General features: G+C 43.5%; 1 protein-coding gene and 2 long non-coding RNA genes across 14 annotated transcripts in view; 2 read left to right on the top strand and 1 right to left on the bottom strand.

Moving 5' to 3' along the window:
* The first annotated feature begins 96 nt into the window (after positions 1–96).
* Positions 97–3,148, top strand: LOC137479860 (uncharacterized). Its single transcript, XR_011002560.1, has 2 exons — positions 97–2,381; positions 3,067–3,148. It is a non-coding gene; the product is annotated as an uncharacterized lncRNA (long non-coding RNA).
* Positions 3,149–4,245: 1,097 nt separating this feature from the next.
* ABCC5 (ATP binding cassette subfamily C member 5) overlaps positions 4,246–24,362 on the bottom strand; it is a 68,268-nt gene continuing 48,151 nt past the window's right edge. For 8 of the 10 annotated variants that reach the window (XM_068200489.1, XM_068200493.1, XM_068200490.1 and 5 more), the window contains 10 exons: positions 16,603–16,743; positions 15,800–15,951; positions 15,255–15,371; positions 13,832–14,067; positions 11,423–11,536; positions 10,268–10,380; positions 9,453–9,561; positions 7,789–8,016; positions 7,373–7,515; positions 4,246–6,699 (listed from right to left, as the gene is read on the bottom strand). In XM_068200489.1, coding sequence (XP_068056590.1) covers positions 6,427–6,699; positions 7,373–7,515; positions 7,789–8,016; positions 9,453–9,561; positions 10,268–10,380; positions 11,423–11,536; positions 13,832–14,067; positions 15,255–15,371; positions 15,800–15,951; positions 16,603–16,743 — 1,626 coding nt within the window. In that variant the 3' untranslated portion in view covers positions 4,246–6,426. Of the gene's footprint in view, positions 6,700–7,260; positions 7,516–7,788; positions 8,017–9,452; positions 9,562–10,267; positions 10,381–11,422; positions 11,537–13,831; positions 14,068–15,254; positions 15,372–15,799; positions 15,952–16,602; positions 16,744–23,104; positions 23,951–24,362 lie in introns of those variants that run through there. The other 2 variants (XM_068200499.1, XR_011002547.1) reach the window with 2 other exon arrangements.
* Positions 8,015–11,937, top strand: LOC137479858 (uncharacterized). 3 transcript variants are annotated; one of them, XR_011002558.1, is made up of 4 exons: positions 8,015–8,256; positions 10,701–10,747; positions 10,835–10,921; positions 11,399–11,937. It is a non-coding gene; the product is annotated as an uncharacterized lncRNA (long non-coding RNA). The 3 variants fall into 3 exon arrangements; XR_011002556.1 differs by having other exon boundaries at positions 8,015–8,223; positions 8,769–10,747; positions 10,835–11,937; XR_011002557.1 differs by having other exon boundaries at positions 10,835–11,937.

Here is a 24,362-nt window from a genome sequence, read left to right as displayed (position 1 = left end):
GTGGGGTTCTTCCCTGGCCGGGAATGCCCGGGGGAAATGGGAAACTGCTCGTGTGGGGCACGGGCTCCTTCGGGCGGAGGAAAATTAATCCAGAGTGTTTTCATGAAGATTGTGACAGAGAAACCCAGAGAAATTGCTGGCCCTCATCCAGTGCTTTCCTGACATAATGGCACAGATCACATTTTCGGATAGTTTCTCACCATGTAGTCGTCCACGGGCTGGACCGTCAAAGGCGATATGTTAATTTCCATATTCTGCTACCTACCACTGACCAGTGAAATTGAAAAAGTTCCTTAAAAACACTTCCTCGCTCAGGAACAAAGAACAAAGGCCATCCTTCAGCACACCAAGGTTTTGGGTTTCAGAGCCCACTGAAGGAGGCTGTTGTTTTTCATGTTTGGGCCTCTCACATCAGTGTTTCTCATGGAGCTCAGGTGTGGTCAACAAAGAAGCTGCTGAGCCACTGTGGAAGGATGAGGTGTTTACCAAAAAATCTGCCATCACGCTTGATGTGATGATGTGTTTGAGTCTAAGGTCACCTGGTCCTTGGGCAGAGAGGACATCTGAACGAGAGAGCCACAAGAAAACACAGGCCTGACTGGCTTTTATCAGACATTAACGCAGAAAACCTCCTCTACAAGCCAGCCTTAGCAGATGGAAATGCTCTCAGGTAACTGCAGCTGCTGTCTACCCCCCTGACATTCAAAAATAGGTTCTCTGCCCCTTGGTCATGCCCGTTGTGCAGACACAAGGCTTGTCCCCTGCATACTGTAAATTTAATCAACAAACAAGACTTTTCACATTGGAGTTTTGACCCTTTCGGGAGCAGAGGAAACATTGCTGGCAGTAAGAATAACCCTTTTGTCCGCGGCTCATGCGAGGGAGCTGCAGCTGCGCGGCTGCGAGTGAGCAACACAGGAGAGCTCTGTTGGGGGAGGGAAAGGGGAAAAAAGGCCTCTGTGTCAGGAACAGTGAGGCTCTGAGCTGTGTGCTTTCACCCCTGCATTCTTTAGGAAACAGCGATCACACAACTGCATAAATTCCATTAGAGGACCAATTCCAGAAAGCAGGATAAATGTTGAGCTCTAACTGTAAATACAGGAGGTCCAGCCTGCAACAATTTATTAGTTAAATACCTAACTATTTATTTATGAAGCTATTAGAAAAAGGAAAGAGATGGATATTATCTTGGTCTCTCAGATACCTGACCTGCTTTTCCTGCCCCACTACAAGGTTGGAAAGGGGTAAATTAATACAGTATGCAATTGATGATTTTTTTTTCTGTTAACCCAAAACTCTTTGGAATGAGAACAGCAGAGAACTTTCTCTGTTGCCTCTTGGCAACCCTGCTGGATTAAACTGTTCCTGAAGATAAAACACAGGTCTATTTAGACAGAATGTCTTGAAGATAATATTTTAAGACAAAATTACACTTGCCTTGTTGTCAACATATTTCCCAGTGCACTTTAATGTAGGTGCTTCATTTCTAATTGGAAAGGAAGAAAGAAGACTGAGAGGGGTTGAATCCCATTGCTATAGAAATTTAAAAGGGATTTGTGTCCAGCTTAATAACCAGCTCATTTCTGTGTGAATGAAGATGATCCTTTAGAATAGTGTTTGATATTTTCATGGTTGTTTGCCAGTTTTGGGGTTTCATCAATTCCATGTTTGCTTTTGTCTCCAACCCCCAGTGGTTCAAGGACAGGGAGAGGAGTAATAGTAATTGAGCAGCACTGGCTGGGCCCAATGTGGGTATTTGTTTCTGCAAATGCTGACACATGGAAGCTGTTCGCAAAGCAGCTCTTCCAATTCTCTGAATCCTGATACTAGGATTAGGGAGGCACAAGCAATACTCAGCTGATAGTGATCAGAGCTGTATCAAAGGAACAGCACAGAGTGTCTTTTTGCTTAAGGAAGATTTTGGAGTGGGTATTTGGGGTTATAGACCTCTCTCATTACTTCAGGCACACAGAGGTAAAGCACAGCTCCAAATTTCCAGCCTGGGTACCACAGCACACAAGATGCACCTCAGTAAATATGATTTTGGAAAAGGGTCTAGTGCTCTGCAAACCCCATTAATGCCATTCCAATTTTAGAAAAAGACTTCTCTCTGGTATATTAGAACACCTTCCTTGTTGGACACAGAGCATATTATGTTCAACACAATCATAATTCTCTGCACAAGAAACCAGAGGTCTAAGACCTGAGTTTTCCAGTGCAGAAGGTGCATGCAGGAAGAGGACTAAAGGGAAGTGTTCACACAGGCTCAATCATTTATTGCAACTAGCTAGTATCCCTCTATATAGAGTAAAAAGTCACCTCCAGAATGTGGAATAGCCTTTCTCTACCCTCCTTTATCTTTAAAAAGGTTCTCATGTCCAGTTAAGACATATGCTAACAGGTGTCCAAACTACTACTGTTATTAATGGAGAAAAAACAGGATGAATGAACAATATTAGTAAAAAATTCTTTTAAAGTTGATGTGGAATATACAGCAGCAATTGAGGTAATTTTTGAGAAATAATGTGCAATTTCCACTTTAAAAGGATATTGAAACATCATGCTCCACCCAAGCAAAATCAATACACGAAGTTGTGGAAGACAGCTTGCAGCAATAGACTAGTCAATCTGTTTTCTTTAAGAATTAAAAAGTGGTTACATGAGAAAGAGGTTAGTAGTTTATATGTGAGTAAGTAGTTTAACTTTCACAAACAAAGCAATAGTTTCCAGAGCTGGAAGGTAAAAGTAGACAAATCCAAACTAGACATTAGGTATGCATTCCAGTAATGCATGTAATCAACAGCTAAACCAATTTACTTGGGGCTTCAATAAAATCAGTGCAAAACTGTGTCCTCACAACTGACAATAAATCTGTGTCTCAGAGGACAGTGGCTTGATAAATCTCACACAGTGATTTCTAGTATGGTTTCTCTTATACACCAAGTCTGATATTGTGGTCAAAGTGGCTTTCAGCTTTTATCAATCTATAGTAAAAAATGTGAAAAGAAGTGTGACATTATTTCAGTGTGTTGACTGTACTGTGTTGTTCTATCTTTAGACAAACAGGGAGAGCAGACTGAAGAAGTGTATTTGACCTAAGTGAATTGTGCTGCACATGAGTTTAGATGTGCAGAAGGTCCTGTTTTATCTGAAAAAGGTAATGGCCAAGGTCACAGCAGAGCAAGAACATCAAAGAGTTTTGGTTGAAGCAGAATGTTTGTGATACTTGATAGAATTGTTGTTGGTTGATAGAGTTTGTGGTTAAAATGTTGCCATGTAACATGATGCCAAAATTACTGATACAAGCTTAACAGAGTATATTGTAGCTAGCAAGAATTATATTGAATGTATCAACCAATGTGGCTAAGAAATGCTAAAAAATTAAGTCAGAAATATTCCATTCCATTAAACAGTTTGGCTCTTCAGAGCTTTCCCACAAGTGATATTTCTACATCCTCTGTTGCCCTGCTCAAAGCTGCCATGAAATAAAGTAATAGTTTTCATTTTCAAAATAAAAAAAAGATAACTCGATCTCTTGGCATTGGTTTGAATAAAATTGATTTGATGTCTAATCTGACTTAAATGGATCAGAAATGACTGTACCAAAGACAAGGCAAATAGTTGCTATTTAATCACAGTCTATTTTGCCTGTCAATGTGAAGTCTACTACAAATCAAGACAGCAAGTAGCCTGAAGCACCAATTTATTTTCTGTCAACGAAAGGAAAGCTTATCTCCACAAACTTGCTGCCAGTTTTTTGTCTCTACAAAATAAAAAATGCACTCCTCACTCACAGGAGAAACAGAAGTACCTGGAGGTGGATGCATGGAATACTTTCAAAAAATCTTGCTCTGCTTCAGTGTTTCAGAAAACAAGTCCTAGGTCAAAAGCCATTTGATGGGATCTCAGAGACATGAGAGCAGAAACACTAACTTGCATCTTGTGTTCTTTAACCAGGAAACAGTCTGTTCAGTTCAGCCAGCATTTCCTTGCTCTGATGGGTGTCTATGCAAACACAGAGCGGTTCTGATGTATTTCAGTCAGTTCTAGTAATAATAGATAATATTTACTTTTGATTGGTTGTTTTTGCCACCTCTCCAGCACCTTCCTGTGTGGCTTTGAAAGAGCTTCCAAACTCCCCTCTATGCTGCACCCCAGAAAAGGTCAAAACAAAGACAATGTACCAAGTTAGCTCTTCCACACAGCTAGAGCAGGGTCGCCAAAAAACTGCCCGAAAGGCTGAACTTGTCACAAAGCTTAGTTTAATTTGACAATCATCATAAGGCATCCATGTAAATGAAAAATTCCCACCAGGGTCACAAACATTCTCCCACTAAATAAAATATGTTAGAACAGAGGCCCGTGATTCCAAAAAATGCTAGTGGTTCCTGGTCTCGACCAGGCTGCCGCTGCTGGCGGTGGGGTCCAGGAGACGCAGCACCAACAGCGGCAACTCCGGAAGTGTAAAGTCAGCTTGTACAAATCTCTTTCAATAGAACAACAAATGAAAAGGAAAGAGATTTGTGTAGAAAACATCATTCTCCATCCTTTCTGGGAAAACAAAACAGAATTTAAAAGATAATCCCATTCAAGGAGCAAAGAGCAGAGCTTGGAGTTCTGAAGCCCAAAAATGCTGATGGCCCATTTTTAAAACTAATGAAGCACTACAGAGGCCTGAGTTTATTATTGCTTTATCCCAGTTCAGCCCAGGCTAAGGCTATGGTGAAGTCCAAATTAATTTAAAGCCAGAAAATGCAGATCCAGTAACAGCACCTAAGTCCCCATCCACACATGGGTGTAAACAGATACTTTTGGTGAAGAAAAAAAAGCCCTCCCAAATCTCCTCTTCCTGTCTATGCAGATCCCCAGAGCAGGGCTAAAATTTGCCCTGAAATATAAAAAAATTTCTCTCTCACATCTCTGTTAGCCAAGTCTTTTCCAAATATTTTGTCTTTTGTTCATACTATCCTGGTGATGCATCGGCTCAGAGATGCCTTGTGGGAGCTCACAGAGAGCACACAGGTACCCATGTGTTAAAAAGTTTGTGGCAGTCTAAGAACCATCACCCATACTCTGCAGTACCCCCAGGACACTTTGCCCTCGGCTACCTGAAACCAAACAGCACAGAGGGAAGACAGTGTCTTCCCATCCTGCATGGCTGGCCAGTGATCCAGAGAAACAGCATGCCAGGAAAATGAAATGGCACCTTACTCCCACTGTAAGTCAGAAAACAGACTTGGGTAAAGTGGGACATAAAAGTTTCACATCAAGAAAGATGGTGCTTCCCTCAAGACTATTGTATGACAGGGCCACTGTTATTCAGGCAAACATTATTCAAGGCGGTAAAATCCTAGCATGGGCATTTGCATGGCTGACCTACAGGCCAAGATATGCTGGGGATCTTAAAAAAATTACAGATCTTGGCAATTCCTCCAAAAGGACAGAATAGGAGACACACAGAATGCATCTGATGCATGTGCCACACATCCTGACACACTAGCAAAGGTTGCAGCTAGACTTGTCAAAACAGTTAAAGAGGTTTAGGTATCCAGCTAGTACCAGAATTGATGGCATTTGGGAACCTAATTTTAACTTCTTTGAAAATTCAAGCCTACACATTTCTTTATTGCTTGTCCCATTGAGTGCAAAGGGAAAAGTGAAGGTAGGGTTAACTACAGAAGGATTTCAAATCCATCATGATGTTTCCCTGTTCTTTTTTATATTTTTATATATATAAAGAGCATTATTATTATTATTATTATTATTATTATTATTATTATTATTTAGCCACCTATGGGCAGGGGGGAAGAGGAGCTATTTAAAATTAGTTTCTCATTTAAGCATTAGTCCCCTTCCTCCCAAATCACAACACCTCTGTCACAGGAAGGAGCATAACATGAAAACATGTTTGCTGCCATTAACAATTCCTGAGTCTCTCCTTTGCAGAACTTTAGCCCAAATATTAGAACAATGACAGCTTGACACACACACACTCCCCAGCAACATACACACAGCAAGTAGGACATACTCCACAGCCTCAGTGGCCTCAGACAAAAAAAAAAAAAAAAAAAAGAAAAAATAAGAAGAAAAAGAACACCCTCCCACCAAACAACAAATCCGAAGAAACCATCCAGAAGAGCCTCAGGAAAGGGAACAATCCACTTTCCATAGAGAAGCAACAGCCCAGGAGGCCCTGCCCAGTAAAAATTGAATCAAAATATTTGTCACACAGCTGGTGGAGATCTCTGAAATCTGGCAGTTTTACACACTGGATACTTGAAGGCACATTTGCTTTGTGTTTTGGGAGAGAAATCCAGTTACAACACACTGCAGCTGCAAGGCTGAGGGAAAGGAGGCAACACTTGGTTATCTTTCCTCTGTTCCTGTCCCCATTTTCAAGCTTTGTGGCTGGCATGAACTGGTGATCTAAGCAGACACGTTGACATCCCTGAGTGAAATGGCACCATTTGTGGCCTCTGAGACTTTGTCCTCAAGCACCATTGCTGGTGTGTCTGTAGTGACTGCTGTAGTGTCTATGGCAGGAAGTGGATTCAAGCCCTGGGATAAGATCTGTTGGATCGTTTTCCGCAAATTGGGGTGCAGCTGGTTTTGGGTCTGGTAAAAAATTTCTAAGGCAAAAGACTTGAGAGTGCCAGTGCAAAGGTCCTCGTAAAGTGGAATTGTGTACATCCGAGACATCTGCAAAAAAGGAAAACAAGATAAAAACACTTCAATAAGGTCAAGAAGTTCAGCTCTTCTACAGCTACAACTCCAACAGCCCTGAGTAACTTCAGACTGGAGACAAGCAAGACATTTCTTCAAAAGACAGATGAGTCTATTCTAAGTCTGATGCAAGGTTTTTTATGAATGGTAATTTAAAAAATCTGCTCTCTGACACTTAGCTACTCCCACACATAACAGAACTATTTTTAAAGGCCAAATAGAAGAGGCCACACTGAACACATGCATTGACCTTTTGCTCCAGCACAATAACAACTACTGAAAAGAACTCGATGAGCCCTAGCCTCGCTTGAAGTCTAAATATTCAAATAATCACACGATTTAGTAGTGCAAAAACTTGTGGTCTGGAAAAGCCACGGCTGCTACAAAGCAATACATAAAATGCATGGGGGAGAGATGGGACAAAGGTATTGAGTCAGGCTAGAAAAGCAGACATTATCTGTAGGCATTTGAAATTACATCTGCCCATTCCTCCCCACCACTAGCAGGTGAGCCATGCTCAGCCCCTTCGCAACACACCTGGGCTACACTTGGCCAGGAAGCAGGAGTTCCAAGGTCTTTCACGTCGCATGTCTCATGCACATGTCTCATGCACTGAGAGGTGCAGTGAGTTTAATCCAGCAGTTAGTACCTGGTTTTCCAAGAAGCGACGGACTTTGTAAAGGTCTGGATAATAGTCATTTCGGACTACAATCTGCAACCAGCGGATACGGATTTCTGCATTCATGGAGTCCAGCTGAGAGGAGTAACATTCCGAGAGCTTTTTTATCACCTCTGAAGAGAGCACATATACAGAGAAAGAACTATGACCTATTTTGTCAATTTTGAGGGTCATCAGATAATAACAACTCATAAAATCACAGAATCATAGAATCCGTTGGGCTGGGAAAGACTCTTGAAGGTCACCTATTTCAATCCCTCTGTGACATCGCCTGGGACATCAACCTGACTTTACATGAATTATAATGTCAACCAGAGGCAGGAATCTTTAGAATTCAACCAATTATTCCAGGAATAATTTTCTACTGTCTTGGAAAGAGTACTCACCATGTGGCAGTGGTGATCCATCCAGCAATCTGTCCAGGAAAAGCACAGTTTGGAACGTTCTCCATTTAGTGAGGTCAACACTGCTGGCAGCAGCAACAGAGTCCAGAGGCTCTGTGGTCCAGAGTTTGAAGAGTGTCTCCACTGGTCTGGTCAGACTGGATCCCTGAGATAAGTCTGGCTCAGCTAACGGAGGTCCTGTAGCATTGAGCCAACGTTCAAACTCCAGTCCTGGAATGAGGAGCACCAAAAATGTGGAGCAGAGATCTCTGCAGGTGGCTTGGCTGCCTCAAAGTTCAGGACCGCTTCTAGCATAGTTAAGGGAGGTTCTAACAACAGCAACCAATAGTTACAGTGACACAACAGTCTTAGCAGCCTCATTGGGACAGCCTATGGAACACCTGGAAGAGTGTCAGCAACACTGCTCCAAACCTCACTGTGAGTTTTCTAGAGCTCAGCTGTACAGTAAGTGTAAGAAATACACGTGCTCTTAAGGCAGCCAGGCTGACAAGTACCTATGTTCAAATTATGCTCTAATATTTGTGTGCCTGCATTTCTCTCTCAGAATTTTGAGGAAGACTGACAAATATGGAGAAAACCCACTTAATAAAAACAAAGGAGGTGAGAGGGCTGACTAAACTCTTCCTATCCACCAGTAAACCCAAGCAATTTACATTTATTTATACAACTAATTAAAAAAAAAAAATTCTTCACAAGCAACAGAGCCTGCTTTCCAGCAGAGCTCTTCCTCTTGACCTTTTACCACCTCTGTTACTTTCCTAACCCTTGGCAATACTTCCTGATCCACACCATCTACACTAAAACTCCTACCTTCTGCATCCCCTGAATATTAGCCAGGCAAAAATTAGCAACTTCTCTGGTTAACTCATTAGCCTACCAGTGGGCCAAATAAAACACAGAACTGCTGAGCTCATGCTGCAGCTTTTCCCACAGTAAACTGTCTCATCTACACATCTCCACAGGCAGTTTCCTCTCCACAAAGCCTGCAGGCACCCAGTATCCTTAAGAGCTGTACTCGGCCAGTTTGGTTTAAACTGTCCAATGGGCTCAATAGCTGTTCACAGGGATGGACACATGGCAGGATAACTTTAATCTTTACTTTCTTTAAGAATCTTTACTTTCTTTTAATCTTTTCTTTCTTTAAGAAAGTGAGAAAATAAGCACCTGGTAGGCCACAGACCTTCCACAAATTCACCAACAGCCATAAATAGGGGATATAAGGGAAAATGAAACATCCTGGAAGAGATTTTATATGTATGGGTAGGATCTTGGGGAAATTACAGTTCTTAAAGCATGTTTTCTGTTATTAAAATAGACAAAATTTCAAAGTGTATTCACCTTTTCCCTGCATTTAAGCATCTGTAAATCTCAAAAGCACTGATCATTCTGTCTGCAGAGCGAAAGGTCAGTTAATGAGAAACTTAACCAAGGGACACTCAGCTAATTAATGCCAGATTCATCAGCAATTTCAGAGGTCCTCATTCCCCACTGTAGAGGCAGCAATCACAAATTCTGTCAAGAACACCTGGTTGTTGCTGAACTATTTTGTTTGCCTTAGCATTTCCCTGTGCATCCTCCAAGCCAAGCACAAAATTCATCATCCAGGTTTTCTACAGTGCTTATAGTTAACTTAGTAAATCTCCTACCTGCTTTGCTCTCAACACATTGCTCTTTCAGCTCTGGAAAAAAATTCAGGAAGGAATCCAGAAGATCTTGAGCCACAACACTGGTAAATTTATACTTCTCAATGTAGGCCTAAAATAGTAAAACGTTCAAATTATGATTAGGAGCAAGGCAGCTTCCTTTTGATGTAGAATCACTGCATGCCACAACAATAACAACAACAAAAAAATACAAGCGTAAGAGGAGGAATAACTATTGAAGGTTTAAAAAATGAAGAAAAATATTCTCCCTCCTCACCCAGTTAAATAAAGAAGCACCATCACATGAAAAAAAAAAATGAGTAGCTGCAAATACATTGACAGCTGAGTATCATTTCATTTTCGTTTTCCAAAACAAGGCAGTAGCTGACAATTTTCTATAGGTTTTGCAAGTGTGCTTCCAGGCACCAACCTGCCCCAATATAGTAACCCATACCCTTTGTCACCCTAGATAAAAACACCCAAGTTAACACTTCTTAGTAGTGAATCAAGTCACATCTTTCCAGTCACAGGCAATCTGTGCTGAAACAGCTTTACAATTACTTGGAGCACAGAACTAGAGATAACAAATATATACTACTACTCTGTATCTAGCACCTCATGAGCTCAGAATCTCAGAAATCTTGTAGAAAGATTCATGTAGGTTGACAGACAGGCCCACAACTTTCCTCCATCTCTGACACACTTGTATTCAACTTTACCCTTAACAATTAGCCACAGTGAGAGAATCTGGAGGAAAAAGCCCAAATAACAACAAAAAATCAGCTCTAAATCTCAAGAAAACACATATTTATACTCACTCTTAGGAAGGAGTCAAAGTGTCTGGGGTCACCACAGAGCTGGGACAGGTAGTAAACAAAGCAGTAGCCTTTCTCATAGGTGAAGAGGTTCATTAAATTACTGGGATTTACACCTGAAAGAAGACAACATGATAAGAAACTAATGAGGAGAGTGATTTCCAGCCCTTCTGAGTTATACAGACTCCTTAGAGATCACCAAGGTGAGACATAGTGACTTAAAAAAATCTAAGCTTGTTGTCAGTAGATTTAAGTTACTGCAGTAAATAAATAGATGCAGTGCAAAGGCACAGCCTGAAAAAATAATATTTTTAAACAATCAAGCATTATAAGGTAAGTAGTAACTCCCAATGGAATAAGTCGCTTCAAACTAGAGGTCACTGAAAACAGATCTGGAACTTGGAAAAAAAATCCTTTTTTCTTTTTTCACTGCCAGGTTCTGGGATTCACCATACCACAAATTTTCAAATATACCAATAAAAGGTAATCACCACTTGCTCCTTTCTTGAGGCTTTCACACATGCTTTTCTATTCCATTTGACTCCAATATCATCTCCACTTGCATTTTAGGTTGTTTTAAATATCATCTAGCTAGAAGACTGCTTCACCCACCCAACTGTGATCACAGAACTAGAGAACTATCAGTGAAGGAGACAGGTAAATCTGGAGTGCAGTCATGCATCTGGCTCAGGGAATAGCCAAACAGCCTCTGCACAGCTCACCTTAAAGCAAATACCTGATTATCTGCATGCTAAATACATACATACTTCTTACATGAACACATAAAGAGAGGAACATTGACTAGCAGAGGATTTTATATTATGTTTCCAAATATTTCCATTTTAAAATACTTTATTTTACATATCCAAAATTTCAAACCCACATAGCTTTCAAGGCAGTTTTTCACATTCTTTCTACTCAGTAAGTCCGTTCTTACACAGAGCAATATCTATAAAGATAAGTTATCCAACCTTGAAAAAAGCTTGAAAGCAAAGCTTCCTTGCTTGTTTTTAGACTGGTTTACAAACCAATATTTCTTTCTTTTTAATTTTTTTTCATAAAGGATATGTAAATATTAGTCATTTCTTGTCAATATTCCACCATGGATATACAGAGGTGTATAATTTTGTGTAGAGCAGCCTCAACCAAAAGCAATACCTGGCTCCAGTTTAACCTGAAGCTTGCTGACCGGGTTGTCTTCTCCAAGGAGCTTCATCTGTCTGTGGAGAGCATCGAGGCGGAATGCAGTCTCCAAACATGTGAAGGCAGCTCCTACCCCAGAAAGTAACTTGTTAGTTGTAGGAAAATGATCAGCAAAAGCTGATCTGTGCAGGACTGGCACAGGGACAAACTAAAAGCTGCTGCAGGTGCAAAAGACAGAACAGTGAGACAGAATCACAGCAATGTAATGGCAGAGAAACTTGAGTGCAGAACATCATTGTAATCAGTAATGGAAGTCAGAGCCTAACCCAGTGTATTTCCTCACTCTGATCATGCATCAGGCTGCAGAGGAAACCAAAACAGAATGAAAACTATGCTAAAGTTTACATCCTTGAGATCATCTCATCAGTTCTTGCAAGATAAGGAGAGCAGCACTGAAAAAAGTATCGTACAGGTAACTTTCAGAGAGCAATCAAGTGCTACAAAAACATACTGTCTCTGGTAGAATAGTAGATACAATTCCATACTCACTGCCAAGGATATTACTAAATGTCACCTCTTGAGTGGAAAGAGAAAAGAATTGGATTTGGATATTGTATTACAGATCCTGTGTGTATTTTTTAAGCTTTATCTATCATCCTACCTGGTTTTTGCCCTAAGTATTTCACCTTCCTCTCATTAGGACTTTTTACAGTTGTGACTGGGTAAGCTACTCCTTCTCCCTAACTGCAATGTAGAGCATTCCATGCTTTCAAACCAAACTAGATGTATTACACTGCCAAGTCAAGAGATCTTTCCTTTGCCCTTGCAGACATTAGAAGCTGCAGAAAATGGATTTTCAGATTCAGAAGATACTTAACATCCATAGCTTTTAAAACTTTAGGCTTCTTTGCTGAGTTTTTAACCTGATGATAGAGTTTGTTGCATAGATACAACCTCAGAGTCTCAATGTAAGACTTGAATCCTACATAGCCAAATGTGAATTAAGAACCAGGATATATTTGGGAAACAGGAGAACCTGTATGAGCAGAGAGAGAAGTGGACGTGCTTCCCAGGGGAAAGCAAGAACTAGGGTAACTAGTGTTAGGGCAATTACTTCAAGCTACAGAGAGGAGAATTAAAGCAAGATCCAAGAGGAGTGGTAGTCAGTGGACTCAAATTTCCCTAAACAGTATCATTGCAAAGATGCCTGTTTACTATCAACAGAAGCTACTCCAGAAACTATGTCAGAAATGGTAAGATTTAGATCAAAGGTTTGTCTTGGAAACAAAATAGAACTGAGAAAGAGCTTACTAAAGAATTGCACAGGGAAAGACATTTTTTAGTTTCCCAGCAAATGTTCTTGAAACAACCAGTTCTAAAGAACAGACCAATATCATCAAGCATTTTGTTTTGTTGGATGGAACAGACTAAGGTGATGAACAGGTTGATATCTGTTGACTTACCCCCATTACTGCCATGCATAATGTGACATAGGATGTACTACTCACTGAGAATTACTCAACACAAAACAGCTTTCAAAGATATATAATATGCATTGTAACATCTCCATAGATGCTCAGAGCACTTGTTTGCCTAAACTTGTCACCAGTTCATGTCCAAAAACAAGATACGTGAATAAAAACAAATGCTTTCTTCTAAACATTTTTGCTGCCAAGATTTCTAGGAACTTTTCTAAGATTGCTTACAATGGATGCTTGAGAAAACACATGGAACTGGCTTTTAAGAACATAACAGGACAAACTATAAAAGTATATGTTCCCATTATTCATTTCAATAACAAGCCAATTAAACTTAAAAGAAAGAGGAATAATTTACTACTTATGTATTCTAAAGACAGCACCATAAAACTGTGAAATTCACTGACACAAGCTAAGGTTTACCATCCTGCAGGAAGCCTCCAGCACATAAACAGCTACATAAATCAGCACATTTTTTTAATGCTACTTTCATCATTCTTTTTAACAGTAGGTAGCTACTAACTGATCAGAATTATAAGGACACTTGTTCAGAGGACAGTTATTTCACAATGTAACGGTGATAAGATTTCTTACATCTTTCTCTGAAGCATCCTCCACTCACCTTGCTCTGACATATCAGCACCTGCCTGGTACCTAACAGTAGTTCCAAGTCCCCACAGCATTTTGCTAACACACCTCACTCAAAGCCCCTGGTACCATATCAGGTATTGAGCCCACTAAAGCCACGACAACATCAAACTCTAAGTCTGCAAGATGTTCAACACAAAGTTTGGGGCTGTATGTGGGTGTGTGTTCCAGAAATAAAACAAAACCTAACTGAAAACCAGCTCCCTACAGACTTCTGAGCTTCCAAGGCAAATCCTCCAAGCAGGCAGCTCTGAGTTATGGTAAGAAGGAGCACAGGGAGAAGTTTCTGCAGCTGTACCGTAGGTCTCGGTGGTGATCCGGCGCTGCGCGTAGGTGGCCAGGCCCTCGCTCAGCCACATCTCCTCCCACGTGGCGTTGGTGACCGCGTTCCCAAACCAGCTGTGGGCAACTTCATGAATGACGTCAATGATCAAAAACTCATCGCTCTCCAGAATGGAAGAGATGATGAAGGTCAGGCATGGGTTTTCCATGGCAACGATGGGGAAGGAAGGAGGAAGAAAAACAATGTCATATCTAAAATCAGGGAAAGAAAGAAGAAAGGAGATGAGTAAATTGCAGCTAGAAGATACACAGTAACACTCTCTTTTTTCAGAAGACACAGTAACATTTATCTTTCTTTAGGGAAGGCTCTTCTGAGACCTTCTTGTAACTTCAGGAACAAACTTTCTAGACCAGTGGTGCCTAATTCTTCTGATCAGATGATCACAACTTTGTTGGCCAAGGACCTGTTTATGTTTGGATGTAAAGACTTGACAGTCTTTTGATGTGCAGCAGATGCAGCACATCCCAGAAGCATTGTGCTCCCTTCACACACACAAACTCATCACAAGTTATGTATCTGGGAGCCACAAAAACTGTTTACACTATATACAGTAGTGTAACACGGTGTTGAGTCCCAAGAGGCTCCCAGGAAAGAGAGAGGCTAGGAAGCTGTCAGTGAATGAATTGATTTCCTACATATGCAGTGTCAGCAAAATAACTTTAATCTGTCTGCTTTGGAACACAACAGTAGTATTTGTTTTGTTTTCTAAATTTCTTTACCAGTGATCAGCACTGGCACACTGGGCCATGTTATCACAATATTTCAAGCAATACTTGTTAAGTCAACAACAAGGCAATCCTCCTGCTTACCTTTAGCAAAGAAATATAGGATATGTGTTTAAACATTTTCTCCCATCCAAAGAGTGCAAGTATTCTCTCAAAACCACTCTTTTTTAATACATACGCAAGCTATTCAAGAGCTATTAATGCTGGTTTGAGGGATTTGGGCTCTCAATAAGTCCCTATTGAGATTTTCAGTATTCTCAGGCATGCCACAATAAATGCAGAAGTAAATGACATAAATAAAACAACCATACATTTTAAATGATGTCCGGCCCAGTGCTGGACTTACATCACAAAACACTGTAGTATGAAAAGCCCTCATTCCTCAGGAAAGATCCACTGTTTAGAAACCTCCAGTTCAAACTGGAGGTTCTTAAACAGTGGATCTTTCCACTGCAAACCAGCTAAAACACCTCCATGCCTCCATGGCCCTTCCTGCTATTGTGGAGACAAAACTCCAGAGTCTGTTTTCAACTACTACAATGTTGCCAGTTGAAATGCTAGTTTGCCCTGCTATAGGGAGAAAGCATAATCATTTCTCAATACTGTTTTATTTTGTTCCCATTGCACATGCCCAGAAGACTGATAAAACTCACCTTCCCCATATATAGGGGCCATACAGACTCTCTGCAGCAGTCAACCAGCGTTCCACAATGCCAGAAAGCTTGCTGATGGCTGTTGGCAGCAAGCAAGGCTCTGCCCACACTCTGCTCCTGTCAGAAAACAGAAAACATCAGGTGATACTTCAGCAAACTGAATTATCTCTTTAAAAAAAAAAAAATAGCCTGACTGCTTGCCACACTTCCATGTAGGGTAATAGAGCAAGGAGACCTCCCATCAGACCCGGGCCCTCCTAGACTAATGCCCCTTGGAACATGGCAAGAGGTAACCAAAAATCCCTTCAACAAGGCAATGAGAAAGCAGCTGTAATGACTTCAGGGAACAGTAGGCAACATTTATGAAAGAGAAATGCATCTTTGCCAGTGCAGTGCCATGAATTTCTTTCCCAACTACACTTCAAACTCTATCTGTGCTCACAGCTCATGAACCCAACTGTTCCCTTATCAGTGGCTCAACATCCTTGCTACTTTACAGTATGAAGCACTGTACAGAGACATAAAATGCAGAATACAAATCTTACCTTGGACCTATGTCTGCATGTATGAGGTCTCCAGCCACCAGGGCCACTAGGTAAGCAGGAACTGGATATTCCATGTAAAATTGATATACACCTTCCTCTTCTAGGTAGGAACTTTGGGTGGCACTCATCAGCACCTGTATGCCTGCTGGAGCCTGGAAGACCATCATCATACACAACAACTCACCAGATAATCACAGCTGAATGACTGAACCACAAATCTCTGGTTCATTTTCATCTATGCCTGATGATGTATATTAATAATAATCATTTACATAACACAAAATGTAACATTTCTGTGAGGTTTTATACCACAATCTGCCCAATACATGAAAACATACCAATGAAAGACATTACTCCCCCTATATGCCAGCTGCCTCAAAAACACCCACATATTAAATTATTTCACCTATACAAAATGCAACATTATTTGATGGTGGTTTCAAAAGACTTCAGTTTTCTTCTTGCAAAAATTGGTACAATACAGTTGAGTATTATCATCAATAACCACTATTGGAAGGGGCCAGCCAAATTCTCTCTCATATTTTTATTTCACAATTACTCTTTCAGCATTGAGTACGAGGAAGGCAAGACTCAAGCATGGTAGGCAACAGAGTTACCTTTGTGGCAGTACCCTGTTTCTGGCCCAAGAACCAGAATTGGACCTAAAAAATTCAGTATTCTTTATAACACTGAATCACAATATTTTTAGCAGATGCAAACTGCTAAAAATACATGATGTAACTACACTTTCACAGGTTAACAGCAACCAGGAGCTCCACAAACCATTCACAGACATCCCTTACTTTGACAGTAGCTGAGTAGGTGCATTTCACTGCAGGGGTGTCAAAGCAGGGGAAGAAGGAGCGGTTACACACTGAGTGTCCCTGTGTGAAGACAAAGGGCTTGGCATTGCCATATGTCAGCTCTGGATCCAGCCACCAGATCTGTTGAAACATGACGGGAAGAAGCAGTGAGGGAAACAGACAATGTGTCAAGGATGAACTACCAAAAACAAAACGTGAAATCAAGAGGATTGTGGGGGAGAAGCACCACCTCAGCTGTTTTGCTCCCCAGATGAACACCTGGCATAGGGCACATTTCCATCTCTAAGAATACGTCTTTCTACTCCAGTTTATTTGCTGGGAATGCTCAGAAAAATTTCTTACTGTCTGAACACTGAGTGGTGACATGTAACATAGTGACTTCCAGCCACTCATTATTTCTGTTGTATCAATTTGCTTGGTTAATAACAAGTCCCTAACAAACATCCACACAACCTTCTTCTCAAAGGGAGTACTCTGTCTATCTCCATGTTTATAACTCAATATGAACAGGAATAGACGGGGTCAGGTAACATAAGCTGAAAATAAAAAAAAAACCCAACCCAAAACAAACCCAAGTCCACAAACCAAAAATCCGTGAAGCTGAACAGTGTACACAATATTATCTGTGACCCTGACACTGCCCTCCTGGCTGAAGCATCAAACATTTTGACACTATGCAAAAAAGTCGGTATATGTAAGAAACATCTGGTCAAGGACACTGGAGGCCCCTTTTTACAGAATGGATGAGGAGATTCTGGGTGGTCACAAAGGAAAAGACAACAAAACACACCACTGAGCACGTCAATTTCAGTACCAAACAGCAAATAAATCACAAGTCAGACCCTCAGCAAATAATTAGAACAGATTAAGAACAGTAAGAAGAAGTCCAATTATTTGCCTTTTGGTCTTTCTGTTTCAAATGTTTGTGCTTTCACGTGCTCCCTGCCTCCAACTTTCAAGTGTAGGAGCAATTTTAAATAAGGATTTCCTTGTAATCCTAGAACTCTGGAGCTGAACTCTGATGGAAAATATCAAATATTGTGAAATTTGCAATAAATTTTGAACCACTGGAAGTCTTGGAAACAGTAAAGCACAAGGAATAAAACTTCTGAGTCTGCTGAATTCTTAGATCAAAGCAACCAATAAGTCTGAGATCAGGGAACAGCAGTTAGTGCAAATACTAGTTCAGTTCTAGTCCTCAAGGGAAAGCAACGAAACACAGAAGAGAAGCCTGGGGACTAAGTCTGCTCATGTTTTAGCAAAATATTTCAACTGTCTCCTAGTTAACTTTTGGAAGTTAAAGTTTTCGCTGTCTCCTTCTGTCCTATAAGGTTATTTTTTGATCTCTTCTTCCCTTGCCTTTAGACCATTTTCCTCAGATGCCAGTGTGCTCCTCTCCCAAATCATCCACTGCATTAGCACCCCCAGGGATCAGTGAAAGGTGAGGACAGGAAACACACACTCAGCAGCTTTCAGTTGTTCCCATGGAGTCTCACACTTCTGCTGGCAAATATTTGGGGTTTTTTAAGAGGGAGGCATTACAAAATTAAAAACCTTTGTCTAAAAGTAAATTTAATCCCTTGAAGTTTTAAGATTACCCTCTTCTATTTCAAGCCTGTAGGGCCAGAAACAAGCCTAAAGCAGGACTTCTGAGGAGCCCTGTCTGTTTACATCCATGTGCTGTATTTCAGCATAGCACTGCCCACAACCCTGGGTCACAGCCCAGGGACACCTACATAGCTACAGATTTCCACTACATTTCTCATGGATACCTGCTTTTCACAGCAGTGAATATAATTTCTGCAATGCCACATTATGGAACTAGAGACAGCTGTTCCAGAAGGCATTTGGGGACATATGTCTCATTACACAGCAATAACTAGGAACTTCCACCCAGAACACACATTTACAAAAAAATGAAGGTGCTGTATTTAATACAGGGTAGTAGTTTCCTAACAATTCAGGGAAGAGGCTCAGAAATTAAATTTTCAAAGATCTACCTCAATGCCTTTTGCAAACACTTATCTGATCGGTGGCTTTGTACTTGTATCACAAATCTGTATCGCTGGCCCTGCTGAAGAGACTCATCTTCAAAGCATTGTTTCCTTTGCTTTTTGAGAGACAGAAAAGGCCAACAAAGAAAACAGAGAGATAAGGCACCACCACACCTAAGTTGCAACACTTGAGTAGGAAGGAAAAAGGGCTGACAGACAACATCTTTACAGCAGAGAGACAAGAGGAAGGAGGAAAACATTAACAGGAAGGGAAGGGGAACTAAGAGTTGATTCTTGTTTACAAGAAACTCCATAAATTAAGGACAACTTCTTTTCAACCAGTCCTGCTTTATTTGACATTTGGTTGAAGTTAAGTGAAGCACCAGCCCCACAAGCCAAGAGGGAAAACATTTGCAGAGGATGAAGTATTTTTTTCCCCTGTTTTCTAATGTCTGCAGCTACATGGCAAACCTCTGTCTCTCTTTCCAGACACACTTGGAACAATGATGAAAGTTATCCTGAAACAATATAAATAGATCTGTAATATAAATAGACCAGGCTATGCTGCTGGACAGAGGCAGGGCTATGGGCTGGGGAAAATGAGTATAAGCAGCATCCTAGAAAGGAGTGCAAGGCACAGGGTGCTGCTGGGGCAGGTGGTGGAGCATAGCGACAGAGCAGTATTTGGGGCTGTATCCTCTACTCCTCATACAAATCCCTCCTGCACTTCCCCTTGGGAAATACACATGACATCATCATCATGCTCTTCATTTTTATCTAGCTTTTCGTGTATACAGGAAAGCTGTTTCACACATTAACGCTGTTCTGTGGTGCATTTCAATTAAAAAGACCTGCTGCATGATTCCTCTGCTGAATAAAGGCTTTTGGCAGCCCAGGCTTTCCCCTGCCCACATACTGCAAAGAAGTCCACGCTTCATAAGACACCTGCCAAGAATATAATTTTTATTGACTTAGATCATAATCTTTTGTCCAAATCTGGCAAATGACAAAGGCAATTAGCTAAGCCTCTTTTAATTGTAAACCTCTCCATGTTTCTGCATGCATTATTGACGAAGGTGGCAGGAAGAGCTACAAAGCCACAGCTTCTGTTCTAGGCAAACAAGCTGCTCTATCTGATGATAAAGTAAACAAAACACCGGAGATGCACAGCACGTGACAGAAGCAAGGCACACCTGGGCAGCAAGTCTTTCTATGGGGACTGAGGAATCAAGACAAATCTAAGGAATTAAGGGAACTTCCTAGCAGTGCAAAGAGGGCTGTCCTTTCTGCCAAATCCTGAAGATGAGGAAATATTACAATTTTTTGTACCAGAACCCAGAGGAGGATTTGTGTTTAAGGAAAGAAAATAGCACTGCTGTTAAGATGTGCACTGCCAAATCGGAGAAATGACACAGTGGGCAAGAGAGAGGTGCAGATTTTTCTCTCTAGGGAAGGAAAAAAGAAAATATCACACAAGAGTATTACCAAGAAGTAAGGGATGAGGGAGAAGAAGGAGAGGAAGAACAGGACTACTGTTCCTGACATATCTGAAGGCACTGTGTGCCTTCAGCCTACACCAGGAGAGATACACAATGATTGTGACAGTCTTGCCTCTGATGGAAACTGGTGATGTACTGAGCATATGGTTTCCTAACAGCACAGGGAGCTGGAATGCTCTGTGAAAGGCAGATTTAATCTCTCAGCTGTCTCTCAATGTCCATCAAACAACTAAAGATCTTGGCTTCTTCCTCCACACGAGAAATAATGGGACAGTCAAATAACATGTCCAGATGGCTCAAAGCAAGTATATCAAGACAACAGGTTTCCAATTTTAAACACTATCTCTGCTGCTGGTCTTACTGCCAACACATTCACACTGCACTGTAACATGTATTTACTGTTTTATAGGTCCCACAAGAAAATAAACCCTGACCTACAGAGAATACATTCCTAGAATGGTCAAAGAAAATAGAACTTTTAGAAAAGAGAGGTCTGACATTGTAAATCTGTGTCTCATTGACAGAGAAAAGGGACTGTCAGAATATTTACAAGACACGAGTATAAACCAGCTGACCCTTATACACATATGGGTTACTCATCCCTGTTAAAGTGCAGGGCTGGGCCAAAAAACAGCAGTGACAGAGAGCACTACAATAGCACCAAATCGCTTTGGATCCAAACAAAATAGTTCAGCATGCTGAACATGAAGGGCTACAACAGGTGCTACTCGAGGACAAATATTTTGCCAGCCAAAACCTACAATAGAGAGTGAGCAAACATGGTAGGATTTATGTCAGTGAGCATGCCGGCTCCTGCTTTCCAGTATCACTTGGGAAGGGCAGTGCATGTCCCCAGTGCTGTGACCATCAATAATTTTGACACGAGCCCTTGCAGCTTCATTTCAGCTGAAGCAGGACACACTGTTAAAGGTACAATAAAAACTTCAAAGAACATTGTAATGAATAGGTAGTTCACCTCTGATCCATGGGGAGCAAGACAACAATAGAGGGAATGGAAGAAATGTCCTCCTCCAGCATCCACACAGGACTGTGTGTGGGGCCAAGGAGACAACACGTTAATACAAGGTGAGACTAAATGAACATCACATCAATCGTTGTCCCTGAACCTTCCAGTGGTTTTCACATTCCCAAAGCCAGATCAGTATTCCAATCATACTGAGATCACTTCTCCATAGACTCAGCAGGACAGGCTGCCCCTTTGGCAACAGGGCTGGCAAAATGCAGGGGAAAGCACAGGCCAGCCTAAAATAAAACAATTTGTTCAAGAGGAGGAAAGCACGTTATCATGTACTTGGGGAGGTGTGGCTCAGCCAGACTGAGAACGATTACAGAGCACACAGCAATGCCAAATTAGCTTTAAAGCCGTCTCACCATAAACAAGGCAGAGAGTGGACAAAAGAAACAGGTTTCTTCATAGACCTGGGAAAAAACAATGAACGGAATCTTCTGAACACACTGTGAGCTACATGGCAGAGTATTGTACAAGGAAATATTAAAGTCAGGAATTCCAAAGGTGAAAAGGAACAATACCCTGGTGGATCTGAACTTTAAAAGTGACAGAATCTTCCTTCATTTTTGCACTTTTAGGGAAGGATTAGAACATTAAAAAGTCACCATATGACCACAGGAAACTTCTGTCAATAAAAGTCTTCATGAGGAACTCACTATTCCGAGGGAGCCAATGTATTAAGAGCACCCAGATCATTCCAAGGATGAAATTACTTTTGTGATCTTCCATGTAGTATTAAAATTAGACAGAGAAACACCCAGAAAACACATTCTAATCAACAAGACATTCCTATCAAGAGGAAAGGCCTACTGTTTACTTCCTGTGGATTGTTTTGCAAGAAGCTTTCATTATTCAATTCCTGCTCTTGTTAAATACATTGTAAAAGTCAAATAGATCCACACATTTACTGGTTTTGACCAGTGCAACAGCAACACCAAATCAGAGGACTGAGAGACAATTCCTCTAGGCAACATAGATGCAACAAAGTTGCAAGACTTATAAAAATACATCTCTTTTGTAAATAGACTCATGAACCACATGATGAAAATCGCCTCAGTTTAATTTCCAACCTGAACAGACTGTACAGTAATAAAAAGAACTGATGTTCCAGTGGGGACTTCATATTTTCACTGTCATAACTCCTTAAAAACACAAGAACGGCTAAGCAGCACCTAAAAGTCTGGGAATAAAGTGCTTCTAAATACCAGGGGTTTAAAAGAAACGATAGAATCCACAAAGAATTTCACTGCTGAAGAAAGCTAATCCACAGCCATGGAAGAACCTCCATGGCTACATCCAAAGGAGTGTTTTGGGCCATTTCTCATCCCTTTTTTCAGAAGATAACTTTAGGAACCTGTGGAATCACCCCTAGTCTTCTCAAAGCTCCTGACCATGGCTCATTGGAACACCAGCCTAGCTGTGCAAGGCCTGATTTTGTTAGCAGTTGGCAAAACCCCCAGGGAAACTCCTACATTGTGCATGACATAATTTATCCCGAAGGACTGAGTCAAGGCAGGAGTTTGCAGATTTTCACTCTCCCTGCCAACAACTGCAATGTCCTTAAAGAACGAAAAACTTTCAAATTACTTTAGTGCAGGGGATGAATAGACTTGGGGTTCACGCGATGGAGGAAGACAGGAGGGAGAGAGGCTGGATCGGCACAAGCACCGCTGCTGAGTGCGGCGGAGAACCGCGGGGCTGGCAGTGCCGAGAGCCCCTGCGGGCAGGGGACAGATGCTACTGCCCAGCGGGCTGGCGCTGCCAGGTGATGGGGACAGGGACAGGACCGGAGAGGCTGGCAGTGAGACACCTCCCGCCGCCTCTGCTGAGGAGCCGGGGCGCTTCCCCGATGGTCACTTAGAATAGGAGCAAAGATGCGCGACGGGCGGCACGGGAGGGCTTTGCCAGCCGCCCCGGGACCTGGTTTCCTACGTTACCAACCCCCGCCCGGTACTCACGGCGGGGCCGTCTGCCGTGGTGTAGCGGACGATGATCTGGAAGGGCTGGTGCGGCTGGAGGGCGGCGGGCAGGGAGATGGTGAGGGACGAGCCGTAGTCGGTGAAGGGGTCCACCCTGAAGCCGAGCGGGCAGGCGGAGCAGGGCGGCTGGGCGAAGAGGGGCAGCGGCGGCGGCGGCTCGGCGGCGGCGGGCGGGGGGCCGGCGGGCGGGTCCCCCGGGGGGGCGGCGGGGGGCAGCGGTCCGGCGGCGATGCAGGGCGCCGAGAGGAAGGTGGCGGTGGCGGGCGGGCTGGCGGCGCAGGGCGGCGCGCAGGGCGGCGGCGGTGGCGGGCAGGGCGGCGGGGGCGGCGGGGCCGGAGCGGCGGCAGCCTCGGCCGGCGAGAAGGCGAAGGCGCAGGGCGCTTCCCCGGCGGCGGCACGGCGGAAAGCGGCCGAGAGGACGCGCAGCGCCGGGTGCACGTCCAGCACCAGGGCGCGGGGCTGCGGGCGCAGCGCGCAGAGCTCCAGCACCAGGCAGCCCGCCAGCGCCCGCGCCTCGGGCCGCAGCTCCAGCCCCAGGTGCAGGTGCCTCAGGCTGAAGAGCTGCGAGCTGGACGCCGACGCCACGTCCGGCGGCGGCTCGGGAGGCGGCGGCGGGGCCGGCGGCGCCTCCGGCCCGGCCGCGGAGCCCTTGCGGCAGCAGCACAGGCCGGGCGGCCGCGGAGCCGGAGCCGCCATGGAGCGGTGGCGGCGGAGGAGGAGGAGGAGGAGGCGGCGGCGGAGGCGGCGGCTGCTATGTGAAATCCATGGGCGGGCGGGGAGGAGGGAGGCCCCGGCGGCCGGAGCGGCCGGGGCGGGGAGGGGGAGGCGGAAAGGACCGACCGAGGGAGCGCAGGGCCCGGGCCCGGACAGCAGCGGCGGGCGCGGCCGCCGGGGGGCGCCGCGGGGGCGCCGGGGGGCGCTCGAGGGCGGCTCCGCCCCGCCCCGCCCCGCCCGCTGCGCGCGCAGCCGCCCCGCCCGCTGCGCGCGCAGCCGCCCCGCCCCGCGGCGCCTCGGCCCGGCCCGGGCACGGCGGACACACGGCGGGCACCGGGACAGCCCCGGACACCGGCTCCGCTGCCGGGAGAGCAGCGTTCACGCGTGCATTCCCTCGCTCATAGGCGTGGGTAACGCTCGTGCCGCCCGCCCTGCGCGCCAGGGGCTGTGTCCGGCCGTGCCCCTTTCACAGGGCAGCTTTAACCGGCCCACACAGAGCTTCCCTCCTCTCCCCACAGCCCAG

Source organism: Anomalospiza imberbis, chromosome 10, assembly GCF_031753505.1.
Source record: "Anomalospiza imberbis isolate Cuckoo-Finch-1a 21T00152 chromosome 10, ASM3175350v1, whole genome shotgun sequence".
NCBI lineage: Eukaryota > Metazoa > Chordata > Aves > Passeriformes > Viduidae > Anomalospiza > Anomalospiza imberbis.
Note: the sequence above shows the minus strand (reverse complement) of the source record. Positions and strands in the feature narration are given on the sequence as shown.